The 13,599-nt window shown below is 35.1% G+C and overlaps 3 protein-coding genes across 5 annotated transcripts; 1 reads left to right on the forward strand and 2 right to left on the reverse strand.

Annotated features, from left to right (window-relative positions):
- The first annotated feature begins 36 nt into the window (after positions 1-36).
- Positions 37-2,244, forward strand: PIG-L (phosphatidylinositol glycan anchor biosynthesis class L). Its single transcript, XM_011060028.2, has 5 exons — positions 37-659; positions 789-870; positions 1,458-1,654; positions 1,726-1,856; positions 1,932-2,244. The coding sequence occupies exons 1-5, from the start codon at positions 344-346 to the stop codon at positions 2,070-2,072; spliced, it is 867 nt and encodes a 288-aa protein (XP_011058330.1). The 5' UTR covers positions 37-343; the 3' UTR covers positions 2,073-2,244.
- On the reverse strand, positions 2,230-8,498 carry M6 (neuronal membrane glycoprotein M6). 2 transcript variants are annotated; one of them, XM_087405016.1, is made up of 7 exons: positions 8,175-8,498; positions 7,812-7,986; positions 7,078-7,730; positions 6,348-6,484; positions 6,087-6,269; positions 5,849-5,999; positions 2,230-5,588 (listed from the first exon to the last, which is right to left on the reverse strand). In XM_087405016.1, exons 3-7 carry the CDS (start codon positions 7,208-7,210, stop codon positions 5,275-5,277), a joined length of 918 nt encoding a protein of 305 aa, XP_087261142.1. In that variant the 5' UTR covers positions 7,211-7,730; positions 7,812-7,986; positions 8,175-8,498; the 3' UTR covers positions 2,230-5,274. The 2 variants fall into 2 exon arrangements, with proteins under 2 accessions (XP_087261142.1, XP_011058332.1); XM_011060030.2 differs by lacking the exon at positions 7,078-7,730 and having other exon boundaries at positions 8,175-8,495.
- A 162-nt stretch (positions 8,499-8,660) lies between these two features.
- On the reverse strand, positions 8,661-13,302 carry SAK (polo like kinase SAK). 2 transcript variants are annotated; one of them, XR_015544708.1, is made up of 12 exons: positions 13,063-13,302; positions 12,882-12,977; positions 12,319-12,532; positions 12,125-12,237; positions 11,956-12,048; positions 11,606-11,887; positions 10,820-11,344; positions 10,333-10,638; positions 9,958-10,224; positions 9,718-9,894; positions 9,345-9,577; positions 8,661-8,918 (listed from the first exon to the last, which is right to left on the reverse strand). XR_015544708.1 is itself a non-coding variant. In XM_087405014.1 (11 exons), the coding sequence occupies exons 1-11, from the start codon at positions 13,153-13,155 to the stop codon at positions 9,404-9,406; spliced, it is 2,340 nt and encodes a 779-aa protein (XP_087261140.1). In that variant the 5' UTR covers positions 13,156-13,302; the 3' UTR covers positions 9,078-9,403. The 2 variants fall into 2 exon arrangements, 1 of the variants encoding a protein (XP_087261140.1); XM_087405014.1 differs by lacking the exon at positions 8,661-8,918 and having other exon boundaries at positions 9,078-9,577.
- Between the last annotated feature and the right edge of the window lie 297 nt (positions 13,303-13,599).

Raw genomic sequence — 13,599 nt, forward strand, 5'->3', positions numbered from 1 at the left:
TGAGTTAACATGTTGTTATATCTCGTATCTATCATTCCATTTTGATTCTATTTCTCTATCTCTCCTCTTAAATATCTCTCTAAATTCCTCCTAATTCCTCCTTACTCCTCGTGTCGTCCGTAAAATGCCAAAAACGGCGACTGCTCAGACCACTTGACTGGCGCGACCTAACCTCAAATTCAACTATACTCTGACTACTCCGTACCGCAGTGACGATTGACGTGACGAGAACATTCATTATGTTCATTACGTTCTCTTCTTGTGAGCGATAATTCGCATTATGGCATCGCGATAGCTCGCGAACGTTACGCGTGTTGTGCACGTGGATATCATCATCCCTGAGATGATAGCCGACCTGGAGTACGTACGGCTGTATTTCAGCCTACAGCTCAACGAGGCAGTCTGCTGGTGGTGTTATTACATCCGCGAGATTTCATGGCAGCTGTTGATCGCTTTGCTGGCATATCTTTGTGTCTGTGTCTTCCTTTATGCAATCCTGAAACGGGTGGGTCATACTGCCTGGCAACTACCAGGTCCACCTGGCAGGCTTCTTCTGGTCACCGCTCATCCAGATGACGAGGTGATGTTCTTTGGACCACTGGTCTACTGGCTAACCCGTTCCAAAGCCAGCGAGATCTACCTGCTGTGTTTATCCATGGGTACATGTCACTAGCAGACCTCTGTTGTCCAGGATCGTTGAGCAATGATCCGGATTAACTGACAGGAATAAACCAGGCTAGACATCACGCAAACACTGTGTCTATTGATGTTTACTAGTATGCTTGCAGGTGGAGACAGAAGGAGGATAGACGAGCTGTGGGAGTGTACTAAGGTGTTGGGAATTCCAGAAGCCAATGTGACGATTATTATGTAAGTGTGTCTTGGGAAACGTTATTTGCAAAAACTCAGGCTCAGTTCCACTTCATATCTTTTTCTAATTCTAAGAAAGATAAAGAGTAAATTAAATCCAAATTAAAATTAATTTTACATGGGTGAAATTGGGCTATACATGTATTCCAATTTAACTTGGTGTTACTAAGACAGAGTATAACAAATCCCAAATACCATAAATAAAACATTTGTTATAATTATTCTGTCATTACAATAAAAATATTTTTTAATAATTTTGTCCAAGAACCAAACTTGGTATGAAGTTATTCTTCAAAAAAAATTTCAAACACAAACACACACACACACACACACACACGCATTGAGTTGAGTTCTTAAATTAGCTTTGCTTTAATAAATTTCATTTAAGTAACACCGGCTTATATTTTTGTTTTGAAGATTATCGTAGAGAGAATCACTTAATTCTAACGTACATTTAACACTAAGTGTACTTGTCTAATTTTTGCAAAGTGTAAAAACTGGACCATTTCATTCAAGTGTTAAATGTGCAATGATGATATAATAAAATAATTATTTACTGTATAATAGTTGAATAAATGAATGTGCAGGAGTGGCGAGCTACCAGATGATCAAGGCGTACAGTGGCCAACAGACACAGTTGCAGAGAGCATCTTGCAATACATAGAAATGTATAAAATCAATGCCGTCGTGACATTTGATAAATACGGAGTGAGCCGGCATAAAAATCATATCTCCTTGTATTTTGCGATCGCCGCATTATGCATAGAGAAAAAAGTACCTCCTTGTCAGTATCGTTCATGCAATTGACATACAAATATAGCAGGCTTGTATAATATAAATCTGATCATGTTGCAGATTGTAAGCTGTATGTGTTAGAGTCCGTTAATATAATTAGGAAGTACATTCAACTCTTAGATTTGCCCGTCAGTCTACTCTCAGCCTCATATTGGTATCTAGTAACATACGAACAAAAGCGAACAATCAAAGTAAATCAGAACTGTTTAATTATAATTAATCACCCTTTAACACAAATTTCTTTCTTAAGTTTTTTTCCCTTGCAGAGTGCTATGGCTGCACACAAGTCTCAGTACGTCTGGTTTCGAAAGTTGTACATGATCTTTTCGCGGTACACATTCATCAATACTCTCCAAGAAGTTAGTGCCCTTGATCTGGAGCTGGACCTCCAGTTCGACGAGGACTGAACATTACGCGACGAACGAAGAATTGTACAAAATATGTAATTAACGATTATTGTGTACATAATTTGTCTACTGTATTAAATTACATAAAAACTACATACCAAATCTATGAAAACTAACTAATTAATATGAAAACTTTGAAATATATGCAGAGACATACTTTATAAGAAGAAAATATTTTTTTATTCATTAATAGAATATACATCGTAGTTACTTTCGAACAAGAATACGGCACATAACTTTTACAGCTCAAATCAAATCTCTTTCATTAATAGAAAATATACATATTGCGTGCCATTTTATTCTTCTCTATTGTATATACAACCTTTTGCAGCTGCATATAAATTGAAATTGTCATTTGATATGTGTATAACTTTACTCATCAGATGTGTATAATAAAGAAATCTAGAATTATTATAATATATATAAAAGATCGTATTCTAATTTAAGTTACGGATTGCGCAAGATTTTTCGCCCGGAAAATTAGTCGCATTACGGATTAGCGATCATTGTCAAATTATTTGAGCAAGTAATAATATATATGTGGCGAGTCGATCTCGCGATTGTACGTATATTTTTTTATTTGTGCCTCAACATGTTTTATAATTCTTAGATCTTTGTTCAGAGCAAAAATTCATTTCTTTTTATTTTGGCACAAGTAACGTGCATAGAAGAATTTGTAACTTTCATTCATTTGTAACTTTCATTTTTTCTAAAAGTTTATAGTGGAATTCTTTTACTATTCGGAAAAATATATTGCTCTTTTCACAAATCGATATTATACATATACGCAAGTAAGTAATAGAGACTCTATAGATATATAGATATATTCTTTCATATGCACGGATGTTGTTACGTTTTCTGCAACATTTAGTGGAAATATACATTCTGTAACATTTTCCATAGAAAGCTGCTTAATGTGAAATATGAGCTTTGTTCTGTATAATTGCACAAACGACATGAATATTTCGTAACAAGTATACTGGGAAGCATTCAGCGAAAATGTGATAAATAATAACATTTTAACAATTACGATATATATGGTCGTTGTTTGATCTTTTTTTATATACTAGCTAATATATATGTATAATTGTCTCTTTTATTATCCTGATTTTCCCAACGTGCTTTAAGGTGGTTCTTTAGTAAAGTGCTAAAAATTTGGGATGCCTCACCAGAATCCACCCAAAATTACAAATATCTGCATAATTTGAAAAAAATATTAAAACTACGTGTATATCTTAATGAAATAGTATGGAGCATACGAAGTAAATCAAGCACTGCTTTTTCATCGAACGAAAATAAGGTAAGATTATGTTTATTTTTCGAAGTTAAATGTATATACAAGTTTATATACGTAAATATTTTTCCAGAGAATGACCGTTGACTTATTACTTTTTGGTAACTATTAAAATCGTAATTTTTTAAATTATTATAATCTCATTTTTGAGAAAAGTCTATGGTAAGATTTGTGTGCAGTTAGTCAAACAAGCGTCTTGGTCTTGTTCTTGCCAATTCCCCTATATGGATTTCCGATCCCATGTAGGGGGTCACAGTACCATGCGTATCAGTAAGCTTTACAGTCTCTTTGGGCAGAGGCTCGTTTATGTTTTTGGATTCAGTAGTAATGAAATTCTAACTCTCAGAGTTTATAAACACTCGAGAACCTACAGTTTAACATCGAATCCGAACGGCAAACCGCGAAAGATCGCGTATGTGGGCCGCAAGTGGAATCGAATCTGGATTTACAGATTGCGAATCAATCGCATTAACAGTCTTCTTCTTATTCCCCTGCTTGATTTTCCGATCCAAGAAAAGGGTCACAGTGATGTGCGATGAATTTAGATCTTAGATCTTGTGATAACCTCTTAGGGGAGTAAAGGCTTCACTCTTACTCAATCAGATTGCGAGTCAATCGCATTGAGCGGCGAGCCACCCTGCACCCCAAAGTCTGCGAGTCTTATCTGTCTGGCGAATTCGATTAGAAGCACTATTATACACTGGTGCATATTAAAGTCGACACTGATTTAATTTGACAAAAGATTTGAAATGCAAATATTTCGAATTATAAAATACATGTTTTATCTAATAGTACAATAAAATGTAAAATGAGTATTTCAAGATTTAATCGATTTCCATGTTTATGTATAAATATATCTTTATGTTATTTTGTGTACGATGACTTTAATGTATACTGCATGCGTCCAATCGAATTCACTATAAATTATACGTGAAAGTTACATTTTCAACATTTTTTTTCTCTTATTTCATCGTTAACGTACCGTAGAATTTTGCACATGTTAATTTCGGTACTTCATATAAAGAAATTAGATATTTCTATGATAACTCAATTTACTAAAGAACCATCTTAAATATTCATAATGTAACGAAAATATATGCTTAATAGCCTAGCATGTAAACGCGAGTGTGTGTGTGTGCGTGTGTGTGTGTATATATATATACATACATATATATATACATACATATATATATATACATATACATACACACAAACACACACACACACATATATATAAATATAAAAGAAATCTCTTGCGTAAAAAAATCTTAGTATGAAGATATAGTGATACATGTAGTTCGATAATTAGCCCTAATACCGAAAGATTAGACCAATAAATGATCTAAAGTCGTGAATACTCGCATAATACTATTACGCACAATATAGAGTGCGTGTGTGTACATCGAAGTGAAATAAAACAAATTTGTCCAAGTAAAAAAATCTGTGCACTGGAATTTTGTACATTTCAAACATGCACAGAATAGATTTCAAATACTTTTCCTACTAATACAAGTTTATGGAATGACATTCGTCGTGAGCCAAACTCTGCAAATGATCTCGATTTTAATCGAGCGATTCACGTTAGAAATGAAAATCTTATGACAAATCGATACATGCTTCAATAAAATAACATCTTTTTTACATTAAAAAAAACGAGTAGATGCTTACATACGACAGTCGTAGATATAATGGACGGCATAGAGTTAGTTCCCGCAAGATCCTCCAATCAGTAGACTACTGTTGGTGATGGACACACCGTTATGAGCAGAATACCGAATTTAGGTACATAGAGAAGATGAAATAGTATCCGGAAGAGATTTCCAATCATAAGAATGGCCTACGTAGATATTCAAGTAAACGTTAGGCTCCTTACAAGGGGTTCATGGTGAAGATCTCGCGGGCCGTGTCCTAGAACCTATCTTTACCGCGATGAGAGCCGAGAGTACCCATTCCCGACTGAGGAGAGTCTGGATCGGTCGCATCCTGTAGATACTGCAGTTCCTGCAGCTCCTGGAACTTTTCATGATCTCGTATGTGTGCATAATTAGCAGATAAGCACATCAAATAGTGTATCAAGCTTAGAATCACAAGCATGCTCGCCGCGGTCGCCAAGATGAACATCACCTCAGCCTTCTCCACAAAATCCTTACAGAACAGCTTGACTTCCTGGGGTCCACACACTTGCATGTCCTGCACCCGCGTATTATTTGGAAACATAAAACCTGAAATAGCATAAATTAATTACAGTAATAATTTGATTGCTCTTTATCAATTTTAAGTTTTGTACGATAATAAATATTTAACATTTAATATACTATATATATTCAAATACCATATATAATTAATTATAAATAAAGTAATTATAATAAACTGAAATAAAGTAACCATTTTATAAAAATATAAGAAAGAAATACGGATTTAAATACAATATTCTAATTTCAATCTACTCATGTATCAATGTGAGGCACAAGTGAAAACTTACTGAATTGAGTAAAATCAATGCAATCGTCAAGAGATTGAACACGTGGATTGCTGCACAAATTCCAGAATATGGTGAATATCAGCGTTGTAATAATCAGGAATGCGAATATCAGAAGCCAAGCTATTTGCAGAATGTAGATGATAGTCATAAACTGAAAAATTAAAGATATAACTTGTAGCCATCAGAATTTTGTTCACTAATATGAAAATAATAAAGATTTTACACTTTAAATACTTACAACAGCACATGATATACGTCCACCCACTCGGGATCTCCATGCACGATAGACTTTGTGCCTTGTAGCACCAGTTGCAAGACAACCGACGCACAAAATCATGAATCCTAAAGCTGCCATGCACGCTCCGACTGACGCAAACACTAACTGCACCGCTTCCAACCATCCAAGATGCAGGTGAAACACCTGAATAATTTGATAACTTGAAATTTATAGAATCTAAATTATTTTGAAAAAAATGTATTAAGCTCTCATGCTTTTTACCTGATCCATCATAAGAGCACACAACGTTGCACCTCTGTACATGGTTCCGCAGAAGATTCCAACTCCCAGACAACACATAATGGTCGCTATAAGAGTCGCATATGGCACTCTGGCCATGCATTCGTTGCACATATTCCCTAAACAAGGAAACTCCTTTACATTTGTCATTTTGTTATGGGAAGCGTCGTACATCCATTTATAAATTTAATTAAATCATTCACAATTAAATTTCATTACAATTAAAATCTAGATACTATAACAATAATATAACATAATATTTAATTTAATTTAATTTAACATAATGTAACATAATGTCACAAATAAACTTTACATAAATATATAAACCATAAATCATTGAGATAAATTCCAATTAATAAAATCCATTATAACAAAAAGTGAGATTCAATTTTTATTGCATTTACATTTACAAGTCTGTGGTCATGGATGTTTTCCATTTGATGACACAAGTCGACACAAGCGTTGTTCTATCCTTTTTGATATTCAGAGAGTGACAAAGATAGAACGACGATTTGTGTCGCCTTGTGTTATCAAATGGAAAGCATCCAATGTATAACAGACAATACTAAAAATCTATAATTCATGTTATACATAGTATAAATTTTTTCAGTATTAATACTTGTAACAATATATATTGGATAATGATCTACGTTTATTATCATATTTTTCACCATTTATTATCATATTTCAATGGCACTTTTTAAACACTTACTACAACTTTGTTCGTTTGAATTTAGACCATGTAAACTACGTTCAGAAAATCTATCCAGACTAACATTACTCCTAAAATCACCACGCAGTGGCAGACTCTCTCTAGCTTGACGCAATTCACGTAATCTTGTCATTTTAATACAATTATAATAGTAATAACGAACGACTTAACAATAACACTAAATGAATGCGTGGTGAAAGCTGGGCGTTCAGCCAATGACTAAATCATACTATCGACGATGACTAATCATTTATCTACAGTTCAGTCGGATAACGCGCGACATGTGTCCGAGTATATTCGTTAATGACGCTAGTTTCAGTCACAAACTCGGTAATATAAATGTGTCATTAGCATGCTAAGTTGTCTTGGACGGAAATAATTAGCGATTATAGCAATCACTCGTGGTGTCTATTATTGTCGACAATCATCACTCTTTTGCTTGCGTGCGAACATCATCTGTCTCTTAATAAAACTTAACAAGCTTTCTTAGAATTAATTCATGCTCTAGATCAATTATAATTTACATCGCATCAAAATTAGCTTAACGTTCATTAATTAGTTTATTATCAAATATAATTAAACCAGAAATAGCTCCAATGTTTACAACCGTATGGCTGTCGTTGTTATGACTCCCACAGTGGGATTCAATCAGACTGTGAACATCACACAATCGCGTTATAATTTACAACAGAAGAGCGACAGGCAGATTTTCATCGAGATTAGCGTGGACTTACCCATTTTCGTAGTTCGCGTCGTCCGCTTGAGGTTAGCAAAGAAGAGACAGGATGGGCAGCGCCCGTACGCGTCGCGGAATCCGCGATTACAGTAGCCGTTTCTCGTTAATTACCACAGCAATCACACATCCCACAATCGCAGTAACGAAGGACATACCACTCACGATTGCAATCGCTGGGTGCAAAAGAGAAAGAAGGCGAATAAAACTGGCGAATTCGATGAATTCTCAAATTCTATTAACTATGTAGTCGTCTGTGTATGAGATCTTATGCTTATACTTTCTCTTACTCTTACAGGATCTTGCTCTTCATTCACAGAACTTTACAAATGATAAAATATTACTGCGTTATTCACTTGTTTACCATCTGTCAGAATCACTCCGGAAGACGGCGCGGCGATTGACGGACTACGCGAACCATCTGCGAACGGCTCCACGGATGATCTCTCTCGACGATATTATCAATCTTATCACGTGCGCACGCATCGGATGTTGGGAATTACGGGGAACGACTTCCACGGGGTATCTCCAGCCAAAGACGGCATAAACATGGCGTCACGGAGCGCGTCCGTTACGTTCCGTATGGTGAATGGGATCGTTGCTCCCGCAACGTCGAATCGTAGGGCGCGCCGCCGTAGTAAACGTTCGTCAAAACCGTCGTTCCCTTCAATGGAGCGAGGCTTGGTGGGAGTGACGATGACCGGCTGTGACCCCGATTCGATCGAGGAGTCGCGATAAATACACCGAAGCGATCGAGGATTATACTTTAATAATCCGATACAATTTAGAATTTCGAAGATAAAAGGCTCACAGAAAGATAATGTGGGAAAAAGAGAAGCCTGCTATAATATTTTTATATGAAAAATGGAAATTATTATTGTATTTATATTTATTTATATTTTTTATTACATATTCTTTTTTCATTGCTGTTCGGCAAAAAAAACAGCGATCATAATAATAATTTATGATTAAATATATCATCTATTGATAAAACAATACATATACCTGTACATTTGTTACTTTGGAGATACCGGATTTCATAGAATGCTCTTTTACATAATGTAAATAGTGAAAAAATTCTCAATTTTATTCCACTCTTGTCTTCGATCTATAAAAATAAATATCGATATTAAAAAAACATTATTGTTAATATATTTATCGTTAAATATTTTTCTTATTTCATTATTTAATGAGTTTTCTCTTTCCTTTTTTTTTTCTTATTTTATACAATTGCAATAGTAATTCGAATCAAGCGTGTATCAAAGAATATAATATATATCTTTTTATTTCATATTATTGTATACTTAGAAAATATTCGTAAAGTCGCGATCAGATTAGAGATTAGAGATTAATCTCAGATTAAAATTGGATTGAAATTTAATTAATCAGAAGAAAGAAAACTAATTTCAAGTGAATTTTAATTTGATTCGTTAAATTCCACTCCAATCTCAAGCCTGATCATAGTTCCAAAGCTTTATTTTTGTATAAACTCTCTATAAATCTATGCTAATTTATAAATTTAAAACAAGCTTACAATTTATAGGCAAAGATTATTCTCGTACTATATACAATACTTTATATTTTCAAGCAGAGCTACCGAATGCCTTTATGCATCGGCTCTATGAAATACTTGACAATCATTGGCAATTGTAGAAGCTTATTTTGGACCAGTATCTCCAAGTTTTGCTGATGATGCCCGTTATATCGTGTAACTATGCCGTCACTAGATTCATATATTATGTCACTGTTGTGACTTTGTGGACTTACCTGCAACAAACCACAATCGATAAAATATAAATGACTCAATCATTAGTCGAACGATTGTCTAATAAACTATCATCAATAATCTGTGCGGAAAGTTAAATTAATAATTAAAATTAAGAAATTATATTTAGGTAGTAATTTACAGTTAAGGCGGATCCGTCCTGATAATCGATTCTAATATTTCCGGATGACAATTTGGTAGCAAGGCCAATTCCTGGCACAGCTATCTTCATATTATGATTAGAGTTACGCATCGAGTTCATATTGCGTGACTTAGAAACTGTTGACATGACGGAACAACTAGCGTCGAACGACGGCATCTGAAAGATATTCAACATTAATTTAGCAACGTAAAATAATTAGGCATTCTCTCTGCTACTTACAACAGGAGATTGTGTATGTGAGATGTTTTCTTTTCCCTGAAGGTAGGGAGAATCACTCAAGGCTGTATTGGGCCGTCGTCCGCTTATGATAGGGAAGTAAGAATGTCCAGTGGCTGCCTCCAGAGATGCTAGAGTAGATTCCAACAGCAAACAATCCTGATAACATTCCGAGTAATGCTCGTAATAGGTCTCGAGATGCGACGGGAACGCACCCTCAACAAACGTGGCACCATTGGTGATCTTCACCACACCGTCTACCCGAACAACCTGAAATATAAAAATATAAAAACTAAATATAAAATACAAATATTAAATAACAAAGTTTTTATTTTATCATATATACATAACAGAACGATTAAATCGATAGCTGAATACCTTTATGCCGTTATAAAAGTGCACTTCACAGTCGGGTTGTGGACCATTTTCCATGAACAGGCACTTCGAGCGTTGAGTGTACAGTGTTAATTTCGGGGTTTTTGCCTGAACCAGTTTCACGAAACGAAAGGCATACATATATTTTCGATGATGACACGCTGGTAAATTTTCATACGAATAAATACTATCGGCGCCCCGATTAGGTAATGGTGGTGGTTGCGAGCCAATCTCCACAGTCGGATTTAATTTGTAAAGAACGATTCGCAGACCGTCACCTGATATTCTACATACTTCGTTTATCCTTTCCTACGGTATAAATAATGTTAGATATTTTTATGTAATTTTCTTGTAATTATCACACACACATACACACACATACACACATCATGCTACTTTTTTTCATAAAATAACACAATATTTCCACTTACATGCTTTACATTACTATTACTATTACTATTACTAGCAAGTTTTTATATTTTTTACATACCGTGCCATTTCTGCGCTTGATAAATTCGATGCACACTTCTCCATTATCCAGAATGGTGAGTATCGCATTTTTCGTTTTGTGTCTTTTAGGCTCTAGTCTATTGGAATTTAAGGGTGACACTTGTAACTTTGTGCTCTTTTCAGTTCCTTCCGCATTACGGTTTTCCACATTGTTTTCTTTTCTTGGCTTGTGCCTCTCCACTACCTTCTCGGATTCATTATAAGCATTGTAATTGTCATACTGTACGTTTTGCGAAAATCCTCTACTACGTAGTATCTGAATCGAAGAATCATCTTTCGGGCGATAATTAGCGTATCTTATTCCATAGTTAGGATTTGATTGCATTTTCGCAATAGGCTCGGATAACGGCTCGCTTCGTACACTAACCATAGGCATCATTGGTAATGTAGACATTCTTTCCTCCGACCGGGATCGCATTTTTGGTCGACCGTACGACGAAAGAGTTCTACCAAGACCGGAATCCACCATATTAGTAAATGGATTTTTATTCGTATTGTTTCTTTCCTGAATAAACAAATATGAAAAGCATGAACGTATTGCAATTATTTATGGAGTAGTTAATTTAATGGCATTTTCTTTATTATCAATATAGATCTGTTATTTTTAACTAAACTTTTGCACAGTTCATTTTTTTTCTCTCTTTAAAAGATAAAAAGAAAAAGATAAACCATGCAGAAATTCAGCTAAAAAGAACAAATCTAATGATTAATATATTCACATTGCATTTAATGCTGCTATATCTTAAGTACCTGTGTCCTCACTTACATTATGTAGCTTACTCTTTTCTGTACTCATTATAAAGGCATGCTTATGAATATCCCGCAAGCATATCCTGTCTTTCGGATTCTTCTTCAATAATTTATTTATCAAATCCCTTGCGTTTTCTGACAGATGAAGTGGCATTACATAATCAGCCATAACTACTCGGGTCAGAGTACTCTTAATTGCGTCTGTCTCGAACGGTGGCTTGCCTACCAACAAAGTATACAACATACATCCCAAGCTCCATACATCTGCTTCCGGCCCATGTGAAGATCTTGTAGCAACCTAAAAATTTTTCAAATGTCACATTCCTGCGTAATATTGCATTCTATACAGCGACTTTGAAAAATTACTTCGGGCGAGATATAGTTCGGTGTGCCACACATAGTCAAATGCTTTTCATCTGGTTTACTCATCTGTGTGGCCAATCCAAAATCCGCTATTTTCTATGAATACGAAAACTAAATTAAAAAAAAAAAAAATCTTTTTTTTAATAAATGCTGTTTTTTCCCTTATACATACCACTTGCTTATCTTTAGTCAAAAGTAAATTGGACAATGACAAATCTCTGTGAAGTATTTGATGAGAATGGAGATAAAGCAAACCCTGTACTACTTGTTTGATTATGTAGGCAGCTAAAACAAAAAAAAATTTTGCTACGGATGTAACATAATATATAATTTATAACGTATTATTTCTCATGTATATAAATATACCATGTTCTTCAGATAGAGTTTTAGTGCCTTGTGCTTTGAAATAACGTTGAAGTTCTCCATTATGACATAATTCTAAAACTAGATACACGTAACTTGCACTTTCAAAACATGTGTACGCCTCTAAGATAGCTGGATGTTTCAATTTTATATGTATCTCTACTTCTTGTCTAACTCTATCCATCATCCCAGCAACCTGCATCATTTTCTTGTCGATCTAGGAATAAATATAAAGGAGATAGAAGATAAGAAAATACAACAGATATAGATTGTTCATTTTGAAAAGAGAGAAACTTTGCAATAAACTTTGAATCTATATAATAAATTGAATATGGATTTAAGCAAAGTGTGATCTCAAGATTTGACATTAAAACATTTGTCAAAATTTGACAGAAAGTTGTGATCTCAAGATTTGACATTGATCATTTTCTTTTACCCAATACTTTAACAAAGATGCAGAGATCGACAAATGATTTGGTATGTTTCAAAGTATCTCGGGACTAGCAACAATGCAACTGAAGTAACAGGCATCTCTCAATCCAAGAAGAAACAGATATGAAAATCACCATTTTGATCGCAACTTCTACGTCGCTGCGGAGACATCTCGCACGATAGACGCTTCCGTAGCCGCCTTTACCCAATAAATCCAATATTTTGTATTCCTAAAAGAAATACAAATGCATCGGTTCACACTCGCGCGTTACCATAGGGCAACGATGCAAACGGGCGCAAATTCAAAAAGCTAACCTCAATATGCTCGCCAAAGCGGGTTGAGATCGCCGGCATCAGGCAACGCATCGCGCCACGCTCGAATGGTCGCTGTCGATCGTTGATAACCATCGGCACCACGATAATGACACTGTCTCACACAAAATTCGCTGGCGACGGCATTCCTGATTGAAATCTCACTCGACAAATCATAAACACCGAACGTTGCTTGACGCTACCCGCCATATTGCGCCATATGCAATTTGATAACAATTTGTCGGCACTGTCGCCAGGTCGCCACTGTCGCGTCTCGTGCATGTGTGACGCTGTGAGACAACAATAACGGCCTAACATAAATTAAAAGATCCTAATCCACTAATTATATGGAAAAATAATTATTGGGTGAAATGAGTTGGTTTTCACATATGTTGTAGCTTACTCTACTGAAAAAAATCATGTCACAACGTTACATGATGAAATTATGTAATTAAGACATGTAAATCACGAAACGAATTGTTCCAAATCAGTGCGTAATTTTTTAAAATGTAATTTGAAAAATCACATAATATTAGAAAT

Source organism: Acromyrmex echinatior, chromosome 4 (genome assembly GCF_024713525.1).
Source record: "Acromyrmex echinatior isolate Ae372 chromosome 4, ASM2471352v2, whole genome shotgun sequence".
Classification (NCBI taxonomy): domain Eukaryota; kingdom Metazoa; phylum Arthropoda; class Insecta; order Hymenoptera; family Formicidae; genus Acromyrmex; species Acromyrmex echinatior.

Coding starts and splice junctions, on each gene's coding strand:
- M6 (XM_087405016.1), bottom strand. CDS start 7,210: ATGACAAGATTACGTGAATTGCGTCAAGCTAGAGAGAGTCTGCCACTG. Junction 6,270..6,347: donor GTGCTCTTATGATGGATCAG/GTAAAAAGCATG, acceptor CAAATTATTCAG/GTGTTTCACCTGCATCTTGG. Junction 5,589..5,848: donor CATTGATTTTACTCAATTCA/GTAAGTTTTCAC, acceptor ATGCTATTTCAG/GTTTTATGTTTCCAAATAAT.
- PIG-L (XM_011060028.2), top strand. CDS start 344: ATGATAGCCGACCTGGAGTACGTACGGCTGTATTTCAGCCTACAGCTC. Junction 660..788: donor CCTGCTGTGTTTATCCATGG/GTACATGTCACT, acceptor GTATGCTTGCAG/GTGGAGACAGAAGGAGGATA. Junction 871..1,457: donor GCCAATGTGACGATTATTAT/GTAAGTGTGTCT, acceptor ATGAATGTGCAG/GAGTGGCGAGCTACCAGATG.
- SAK (XM_087405014.1), bottom strand. CDS start 13,155: ATGGTTATCAACGATCGACAGCGACCATTCGAGCGTGGCGCGATGCGT. Junction 11,345..11,605: donor AAAAGAGTAAGCTACATAAT/GTAAGTGAGGAC, acceptor TTGTTTATTCAG/GAAAGAAACAATACGAATAA. Junction 10,639..10,819: donor TCAAGCGCAGAAATGGCACG/GTATGTAAAAAA, acceptor TTTATACCGTAG/GAAAGGATAAACGAAGTATG.